General features: G+C 43.9%; 1 protein-coding gene across 1 annotated transcript; it reads right to left on the minus strand.

Moving 5' to 3' along the window:
- Positions 1 to 5,238: 5,238 nt before the first annotated feature.
- znf346 (zinc finger protein 346) lies at positions 5,239 to 9,906 on the minus strand. The gene is made up of 7 exons (XM_068744762.1): positions 9,846 to 9,906; positions 8,751 to 8,854; positions 7,178 to 7,267; positions 6,658 to 6,808; positions 6,057 to 6,287; positions 5,875 to 5,974; positions 5,239 to 5,449 (listed from the first exon to the last, which is right to left on the minus strand). Exons 1-7 carry the CDS (start codon positions 9,901 to 9,903, stop codon positions 5,239 to 5,241), a joined length of 945 nt encoding a protein of 314 aa, XP_068600863.1. The 5' UTR covers positions 9,904 to 9,906.
- Positions 9,907 to 10,748: the final 842 nt, after the last annotated feature.

Consider the following 10,748-nt stretch of genomic DNA (forward strand, 5'->3'; position numbering starts at 1 on the left):
GGGTGGTTTGAATGTTGTAAATCGTGCTATCAAAAATCATGTTTCCCACTATCAAGGATGCTTCAAGCTGCAGGAGGCAAAACCCGACACCAGTGAACACAGGAAAACTCAGAGTTCGAGACAAACACAATCCTCAGCTCTTAACCACAGACACACACACACACACACACACACCTGCAAATACACACCACCTCTTTGGCAACACACCTCAGCCATCCGATAGCTCAGGAGGCAGATGTTTCCTCCCGGAGCACCTGTCAGTATCAAAGTGGCTTGCTAACAGATGGCCGATGGGAAACAGACCTGCTGCATGCTAGGGAATGATCTGATAACAACCTGATCTGCCCACCTGCTGCAGTTTGGTTTGGTCACTGCTGTGTTAAAGCCCAAAAGGAAAGTCCGTCCTGTGCTTAATATAATGTTGATTAGAAAACTCCTGTGGCCTGATTTATTGGGATGAAGGAGAACTCCCGCTGTGTTTTACGGCTGTAACCTCACCGACAGTCACTTTATCCGCTTTGCCGGTCACAGATCTACTGGAGCCTGTCCCAGCAGTCTACTGGCGAGAGGCGGGGTACACCCTGGACAAGCCCCCGCTTCAACACTTGGGCAGGTAATCATTCACACACCTACGGACAATTCGGCCAAGTCACCTGAGTTGCATGGTTTTTTTTTGTGGTGGAGGAAGCCAGAAACCCCACGCAGAAACGGGGGAGAACATGCAAACTACTCACTTGGGGGAGTTGGGACCTCACAGAAAATCCCCAAATTGGATTTGAACAGCGCTACCCACTGCGCCACCGTGCTGCTCCGACAGCCTCAGCATAAGGATCAATTCTTTCAGTCGACCGATGCAAAGGTGCCTCTGTCGTCCCATGTCTTCATGATGCTGATGTAGATGAGCTTTATTGGATGTGAGCATTTTCCAACCTGGAGATGCATTTGTTTTACTCTCATAATAAAATAAATGAGATGTTTATTACTAATAACAATATCAACAATAATACAATACAGCCTCATGGGTGGTGTGGTTAGCAGGAGCTAGCGTAGCATTGCCAGTGTCTCCCTTGAGCCGGTCCATGCAGAGATCAGATTTCATGACATTGTATTATGTGACAATAAATCTTCTTCTTCTATAATTATGTACTTCCACCGAGCAGGGGACCAACCAGAACTGTGATGCTCCTAGACAAGACAGTAAGACATTTGGAACCGTGACAGGGGGGGGGGGGGGGGGGGGTCGTGTCTCTCAAACACACTCTGGCAGCCAAAACCTTGTTTGGGGGAAGACTGTAAATTCATCTGACAATAGGAGACAATTTCTTGTGGTTTCATCTGTCAGAGGATTTGATATGGTGGTCCTGTGAAGGGGGGGGGGGGGGGACAAACTGAATGGAGATAAGGAAAACTTCTATAAACAAGTTGTCAATGCTTTTGTTCCGAAATAGCGGCGCATGAACTTCATTTCTAAGCAAAGGCAAGAACATAACAGGTTGTTTTTTTTCATTAAATTAGCTTTTTTGTGTGTTAGTTAGTATGTGTAAAAAATGCTGCCATGAGATTAACTGCGGCCGATCAAATGGTGAACAAGCTACTCTGTAGGGTTCATAAATGCTTAAATCTGGTTGTGATGAAGTCAGTGCCTCACCAGCCATGAACCAGTCACTGACCGGTACCGTACTTACACACCACCATTACTAAACCAGCTCGACTGATCCATGGAAAGAAGCCATCTTTGAACTGTGTTCAAAGATTTAATCTGAAATATTTAAGGTCATCATGGTTGAACAGCAGCCAAACCTCAGCCGGCGACTGAGCGACTGAGGATTAGATGGTCCTGAAGGGTTTAACCCTTGTGTTGCCCTTCAAATAAGTTCCATCCAATGACACTTCAAGTGGACAAAAATGTCCACCTGTCATTTAACCATTTGTAAATGCCGCTATTTTTTACTTATTATTCTTAAAATTCTTTTGATATGACTCATGAAGCTGCACTAAATGATTTTTGACATGGATTTCAGGATGTTTAACCCTTTCCAGGCCATTTTGAACACATCTGGGTGGGTCATGGATAAGATAGAAAATACATTACATGCAGGGTCAAATTATGGATTTTCATGAAAGTTGAGATTTTGAAATTTCACATAGAAATCAAAAAATCAACTCCTATGAGGGCGCTTTGAATTTCTGAAATGGACAAAAATGTCCGGGGGGGGTAACAAGGGTTAATGCCAGGGCTTTTGCACTGGCTCCAGATAAACACTCACATGCTGCTGACCATACTGCAGAGGTCCACTGAACCCTGATTAAAGGCCTTCATCTCCAAAGTGGACACATAAAACACGCCTTGCAGGTTTCTTCCTGGACCTCATAGTTTTTTTTCCTTTTTTTATCCCAAAGCTATCCACTGGATACACATACGTTCATTTGCCAAATAAAAAGCAGTTTGTCAATTTGTCTCCTGAAGAACATCGTTTGAGCCCCGAGTTCTGAATGAGCTGATCCTGCACCAACAAAGAGTGCGAGCGCCTCCATCTGGTCTGAATGACGCCAGCAGGCATAAATCAGTTCTCTCCTCTTAGCTGGGTAAATGCAGAATCCAAGACTTCTTTCCATCTTCATGAACAAAGATTTAAACACCTCATAACAACAAAAGCAGCCAATTCTAAAATGACTGATTGGACCTGTAGGTGGTCAATGGGCCCAGGTCAGAAACCTCCCCTAACCAATTACCTCGTTCATGGTTGTCATTTTTAAATCCAAGTCCGTTCGTTGGTTGGTTCGCTTGTTTGTCAGCAGAAAAAAAGATAAATATCCACAAAGATCCAGATGGAGCTATTCCAGGATTATCTTAATTTTCTTTATCGCTGTAATTTTTCAACCGGTTCTTTGATGTTTTCGCCAGGAACAAAGTACGGATCTGGAATTAAATCAGTCACATTTAGGAGCCTGATATCTCTGAGTGTCGGGAGCTCGGTGCACATCCATTCTGGAGCCACAAGATTTCTATGATTTCACAGCAGCTCATCTTCTGCCTGCTTCGGAACATAACAAATAGAAACTTGCAATGAGCATCAGTGTAGCAGAGACATGAAGGGTTCAGATTGGGGCTCGCCGGCTTGGACCCTGTCCACCCTACTGTTTGTTCCCATTTTGTATCACATCACCGGACCAGAGCAGTCCTGGTCCTGTTGAATGTTTTGGGGAAGGGCGCGCTCTGGTGGACAAATGGCTTGTCAACTTTCAAATATTTCTGAACTACTATAATCTGTTAGAATTTCTTTGAACCAGTTTCTCCGTGCTCTGTGATGAACTGGCATCTCATCCGGGTTGTGGCTCCGCGTCATTTATAAGATGTGTTCTGGTCATTGGGGGCAGCATGGTGGGTTCAAATCCTCCTATTCTGTGTGGAGATCGGGTTCTCCTCCCGTCTCCACGCAGATGCGCTCGATGTGAGCCGGTGGCTAAATTGTCCCTTGGCTTGAATGCAGGTGTGACTGGTTGTCAATCATTGCCCCATCAATCGACTGGAGATTTTAAATTGGTAATCCCTGGATTGGCTCCACCCCCCCGACTGACCATAAACAGGATAAATTGTACAGAAAATGAAGGAATAAATATTCTTGTCACTCATGAGGATGATCAAGAAGAGCTAGCAAGGAATTAAAAACATACTATTACAAAATAATGCGCTTTAAACACCTTGGATGCTTTTCATGAGACTTTATATCAAGGTCCAATACAAATCCTGTGTGTTAAAAACCAAAGACGCATTCTTTGGTTTTCCTCATTTAATACTCAAACATTTCCTCATTTAATACACAACTTTGCTGCATTGTTTTTTCCTATTATACACAACTTGTATTGAAAGCAACTCTTCATCACAAGCATCTAGAACACAAACAGTCCGTTTGTCTATTTCACACCAGGTATTACACGATATGGAGGAGCCCTCTGTGTATAAATTACACCCAAAGAAAACAAAATATCCTTAGTCATAAATATGAAGACATTCAATAATAAAATATTCAACCAATCGTTTCATTTGAGGACAAAGGGATTAAAAAAAATGTTTGTTTTTTAACAACATTGACATCACTTCCTAATTTGACATCACTTTTGTAATCTGTGTTGACATTATATTTTCTGCTATTGATAGTAAAAAGCACAGAGAGCATCAATCAGCCTCTTCTGGAGTCTTTAAATCCCCTCTGGGCGACTCCGAGGGGAAATGGTTCAGTTTTCAATAAAACAAGCATATAATTATCCAACCATACAAAACATTTGTACTTCAGTAAGCCACAGCTAAACTAAAGCCACTGCAATCATAACAGTATCTTCCACTAGAACCTCCTTTCCTCTCGTCGGGATAATTCCCAGATTCTTTTAGAAAATAACACCAATTTCTTCAAAATGCGACATAAACAGATTGCGATTGGACCAGAGAGCAGCTCTGAATCCCAATTGGCTGCAGCTGATGTTAGTACTGGTTCGGCGACGGCGGGGGGGTTGGCGACTATAACGTCACACCACATCCGACTGACAGGCTGCAGATTTAAAGAGGTTCTAAAACTACATGAAAAGAACCTGATGCAACAAATGAGACTAAAACATTGCATTCATGTATTTTTCCATTAAACGTGTCCTATGTTACACATTTGTGAGTGCTGTGGGGGCTTCCTTGCACAACCTGCCCGCTTCAGATCTTTCCACCACATTTCAATTGGATCAAGTTTAAAAAAAACAAATCTTCTTCCACCACTCTTTGATAGAACGACTTGTGTGTTCAATCGTTTAGCTGCATGGCTCACTTTCTCTTGAGGTTTAGACACCCGGACATTTTCTCGGAAATACTGAACACATCAGTACGAACGGATTTCGCCAGATACCCAGTTCTAGAGTACTCTGATGAGTTCCAGGAGAAGCCTTCCAGACCGTCTTCACAAAATAAGTGTTGTTTTATCATAGGAGACAAACACCCCCCCCCCCCCCCCCCAACCCCCCCCACACACACACACACACACAAAAAAAAAAAAAACATTCAACCTTTCAGCTTTTACACAAAATGATAAAGTACCATGTTGGTGTAAAGCAGGTCCAGACCTATGTTCAGGTTCAGGTGACTCACTTCCAGGTGGGGTCTACTGGGAGGAGACTCAGGCAGGAGCTAGAGATCCATGGAGGTTGAGGGGGGGGGGGGGGCTGGTTGTTGTTGTGTCCAGAACAAAACGACTAGCCTCAAGTAAACTGGTACTCCTCTGTGTACTGGCTGTCCTCAGGAGCGTACTGGTTATGGGCCACTGCATACTGCTCGTCTCCCAGGCCGTACTGCTCGATCAGCGGGGCGTAATTGAAGTTTTCCGTCGTGTACTGGTTGTCCCCCTCATACGATTGTTCTGCTGCGTCTTTGTGGTGAGCGTTTGCCGTATTTAGTCCTGATTTCTTCACTCTGAAATGAGAGTTTAATATCGTTGTTTGTTAGGGATGCGGGAGGGAAGGGCTTGTAAAATTAAATATGAGGGTGTGGTACGGTGCCTTTGGGAAAGCTAAGGTGAAAACAAAGCATTACGAGACATCTCTGGAAATTATTCCCAATTTAATTCTTGATCAATCGATCCTTCAATGGCTCCGATCTTACTTTCAACATCTTAAAACTGGGACAGCCCTGGGCTTTCTTCCAGTTTCTACCAAGGATGGAAGGTCAATATGGATGCAAGGATGCTGTTCTAAGTTTAAATGAAGTCTCACAGGAACGTGTAGAACCCGAACATGACGAACAACAGGACGCCACAGCTCTGAGAAACCTGAGGAGCCGGTCTGTGCTGGGACTTTTATCATTGTGTTAATACACGATACGGTTTTGTGTACACTCACTGGTTCTTGTGTTTGGCGCCACTGATATGAGACTGGTACTGCTCCACAGAGTTGAGTTCGATGCTGCAGACGGTGCATGGGTAGCCCTTGAGCGTGGAAGCTAAATGAGGAGAGAAGAATCCACAATTAATCTGATGGCACAGCGGCGTAGCTCCATGGCTGTGGCTGGGGGGGGGTCCCACCTGGTGCTGTTGCCGGGCCGTACGTCGCCATTAGTTTCTGCTTGGTCATCTGTTTTCGGTGCTTCTTGCCCACGTAGTGCTGCTGGGCCATGAGCGGGTTGTTAAAGGAGGCCTGGCAAATGGAGCAGAAACGGTTGGGGTTGTTTTTGTCGTCGCCTGTCGCGGGGTCGCTGCTCTTGTCGACTGCAAGTTTCTTCTTTGGAGGAGCGGTCGGAGGCGTTTGGGAGGCGACTGTTGATCGGGAGATGTCGTGTCAGGAATGATCAAAGCACACAAGGAAACACGGAAAATATTCAGTTTGACGGGGAAACAACGAAGGACGTGGAAAAAAGGTATCAGGCCAATAGAGGGGGGGTGTCTTTGGGGCTGTTACAGTGAAGGGGGTCTTTGGGGCCGTATCAGTAAAGGGGGTCTCGGTGGCCGTTACAATGAGGGGGGTCTTAGGGGCAGCCACTGCGGCTAGGTCATCAAAACCATTTTTTGAAATGGTTGTCAGAAATATTTAATTTCCAAATCTCAGCCTGCATTTATAGATGATTTAATTTGTGATGAAGGAATCCGACATGAACAAAACGGTTAAAGCGTTCTTCAAAGCGCTAACCTGTCGTCTGTGGACCAACATGTTTCAGTCGCAGTTTCTTGGAGTGGATTTTGCCCTGGTAGTGCGTCTCTGCCACCACGCTAGAGGTGAACGTCATCTTACACAGATTACACACCTTCGCCCAGTCTGGATCTCTGTTGTTACAGTCCGGCTATAAACAACAACAACAGGAACAGGAACAGGAACATAATGTTTAACATGTCATCAAGGTTAAGAAATGTTGCTCCATTTATGCTGCTTATTTGATGCCACATTTCAATCTGATTGGACGTCTGGGATCAGATCTGGAGCAGCCACACTGTTCTTAGAGTGGGATAAGCAGATTGTGTCTGAAATAATGACACACTGGTTTGAATTTCTGAAACCTAAAGCGTGTCTTGTTGGCAAAAGCGTCTGCAGGCTGATTAGTGGGAACCACATCCTTGCTGGATTCCAGTCACGGTTGTCAAATTCCTCTGGTGCCGCTCGGATTGAAGCTGCTTGGGCTTGGCTCACATCCAGAACCGAACACTTTACTCACACTGTCAGATGAGGACTTCAACTTTTTCACCACCGGCTCCTCATTTTGGATGGAAAAATGCCGGCGCACTCTGTTGGCATGTTTCTTGCTCTGAAAAGAGAAGCAGATGAAAAACATCAGCGCCTGAATTCAACCCATTAGCTCATTTAAGTAAGTGCAGGAGGGCGTTTTGTTCGACTGACTAGACCCACGGAAAGCAGCATTCTGACGGCTGACAACATGGGAAATGGCCGATGAATCGTTTCGTGGTAAAAACAGATTACCGGTTCAGTAGCACGCAACCAACTCGCCCGTACGTTTGTCATCAATCTGCTCCTACACGCGGGTCACAGACTACAAGTATGGTATAGCAGCACTCATGATTACCGGCTGCAGCTCAAACTCAGCAGGGAGCTACTTATAAGGCAGTTTATTGGAACAGATTAAGAGTTTAAATCTCATCTTGTTTATCCTCTTTTCAGTCAACAAAAATCTTAAAATGTTCATCACAGCCAAAATCTGCCCGACAGTCTCGGTTGCTCCAGTCGACCGTCTGGGTTTCCGGTGCAGTGGTGCCAGAAACATTGATATAACGACTGTATTCCAGACCCAGCAGGGACGACGGGATGCCATTATCCGAGAACACGGAACTAGAATTCCACCAGTGCCCCCCCCCCCCACACACACACACACACACACACACACAGTGAAACTTTGTCGTGATGGCCGGAGCTCCCAGGCGAGCCATTACTACCAGCTTCTAAGTACTACAAGGCTTCTAGTAGAACTAGAACAACAACGTATGGCTTGTTAGGATGGACCAATGGCCTCCTTCAGGAAAGCTTTTTAAAGTAAGCCATTTATTAGAGATATTGATCAGTGTCTGGCACTAACTACCAGGCAGCACTACCTACATACTACCTGGCATTTCAACCTCCGCTGTGTCCCTGTGAGATTTAATGCAGCCGGAAATCACGAGTATTTCTTCCATTATCAGGCTTTTTTTTTTGTCTATTTGGTTGGAGAACTGGAGGATTGCCCAGTGATCTGGTACTTCCTCGTGAATACTACCTTGAGTACTTAATGTGGAATTGCTCTTCTAATTATAACCCCATTAATGAAGTGCAAAACACATTCCAAATTGATACTTTCCAAATAATAACTAGAAAAGCACTCAGAGAGCGCAGACGTCCGCCGAGCAGCTCATTCCGCTCCTAATTGGATTTACACCATCCACATGGTGATCTGGATCATCACCAAAATGTTCTAAACAGTTCTTGGTATCTTTATACACCAACCATTAAAAGTAAAAGTGAATCGGAGTTGATGTGTATTTTTAATCTATCAATGGGATTTTCAAAGGATCTCTTCTCGATCATCACCAAAATGTAATCATCTGTTCCCGGTAACATTCCCAACATTTCCTGAAACTTACATCAGGATCCGTCCAGAAGCTTTTGAGTTATCTTGCTAACAGACGGACGGACAGACAAACGCCAGCGATTCCATAACCTCCTCGGAGGTAATCAAGCCGAGCATTGAGACATCAAAGCAAACTCCCCTGATGCTGAAACTACAGAAGACTGACACTGACCTGATAATGAGTTAACTTCTGAGACTCAGAAATGAGGACAGCATTGCAGATTTTACACTGGGAGTCAGAAAACAGGTCGCCGTGCTCCTTTATCATCTTATTTACTACAAAGAGGGAGGAAAAAAAACAGGAAAAACAAGGTTACATAACAATTGGACATTGTTATGTGTTATGTGGATATGTCCAAAACAATTGGACATATCCAATGTTGAGTTACGTGGTCAGGTTTGAATGTCAAATAAGAAATATACATTTGCTGTGTATTTTGTTGACTTTTATACTTATTATAGATGCCACCAACATTAAATCCCTGAAAAATAGACTATTTAATTAAGGCAACGGTGCTTTCCAGGGGGGTACACTCCTGAACTGGAAAAGGTTTGCATCATCAGGCGAGATGCATACACCTGTGGTCTTTACTTGTACATATTACGATCTACTTTAAATATGACAAATCAGTAGAGTATTTTGTAAATATACTGCATAAACAGTCTAATAAATAAAATAAAACTATTTTCCCTGTGGGTGCCTTCCCAAGGGATTAATAAAGTTCTCTAATATATGATGCAAGAAAATTACATTGACAAAATAATCCCATGGAACAAAGTTCAAACTTCACCGACCTTAAGATCTGACAAAAAAACAACACAATAAGTTATCCCTGAATTCAAAATAATCGTTTATCATATATCAAGCAGCCACAACCTCTGCACTGACCGGACACGCGGATAAAAACGTGTTTACACTTTACATTCAAACATACACCGGGATCGGCGCCACGTTAGCGTGCGTGGCGCACCCTAAAATGCGCATGTTGGATGACCACAGAGCCTCTCGTGTTCCGAATGGACGCAGCTCATCATCGCAGTGAGAGAACGTCTCATCCGTGCGTGCTCTCATCGACCTTGGAGCCCCGAACGTGTCCGGCTAGCCCGGCGTAGCGAGCACGCTCCTCTCGCCCTGCAGCGCTAATGCTAGTGCGCTACCAGGTGACAGCAACAGTCTTAAATTAATGTCAACCCAAACGTAAATGAGCCTCATTTAAAATGCGCGTAACATTAGAAACATATATTTAAAATAAAAAGGGGGGATTACTCTCCGCTGGTCCCGAGGGCAGGTAAGGAAAAGCATCCGTCTCCATCGCGACGGCCATTATTTGTATCACAATCAGAAGCGTCTGAGCGCGCATGTGCGAAGAAGAAGAAGAAGAGGAAGAGAAGAAGAAGACAAGAAGCTTTATAGACAGCATAACTTTACAAACATTATTGTGTATTTTAATTTAAATATCAGTTGTTTTCTATATGCTAAAGGTCAGGGCTCGATGTGGCAGGACAATATCCTCCATAAAAAGCATAGATGAAATCCTTTGATCTTTTGATCCTTTGGCCCCTGGCTGCACCGAGATCTTTTTTTCCCCCGACTATTTTTTTTTCTCAACATATTATATTTTATGCATTCATTGCATAGTTTTTGCGCTAACACAGGTATCTGCTAACTGGTTTATTTAAAATATTAATGTTGTTTGATCTTGTTCTCTAATGTTTTTTTGCAAATTGAAGTTTCTATTTTGGACATTGTTTTGCTGGAAATTGTTATACTAATAAAGTTTTCCTTCATCACACCGGAAGTCCGCCGGAAGTAGAAGAAGAACTCTGGAAACATCTAGAATTTCTTTCTACCTTCGTCGACGAAGCGCGGCGCGACGTGACGTGACGTACCAGTTCGGCTTCCACACGCACGCGGTATGGACGCAACGAACTAAGTCGGCAAAGCTTTCTAACGAAGTAATTACACGGTAAGCGGCTTCTCATTTGTGAACTAATTACGTATTCGGATAAATCGTCACCCAATGGCGATCCAGGCGCGCGCGTTACGGTGCGATTGTTTCGTCATTAAAATCGCCACGTAAAACAGAGAACTTCATCTTTTTTATCAAAATGCTACCGAAACGGAATAATTGTTTCCAGTAGTTGGACCAAAATTGGACTAAATTCGCAC

The sequence above is a fragment of the Brachionichthys hirsutus genome, chromosome 10 (genome assembly GCF_040956055.1).
Source record: "Brachionichthys hirsutus isolate HB-005 chromosome 10, CSIRO-AGI_Bhir_v1, whole genome shotgun sequence".
Classification (NCBI taxonomy): Eukaryota; Metazoa; Chordata; class Actinopteri; order Lophiiformes; family Brachionichthyidae; genus Brachionichthys; species Brachionichthys hirsutus.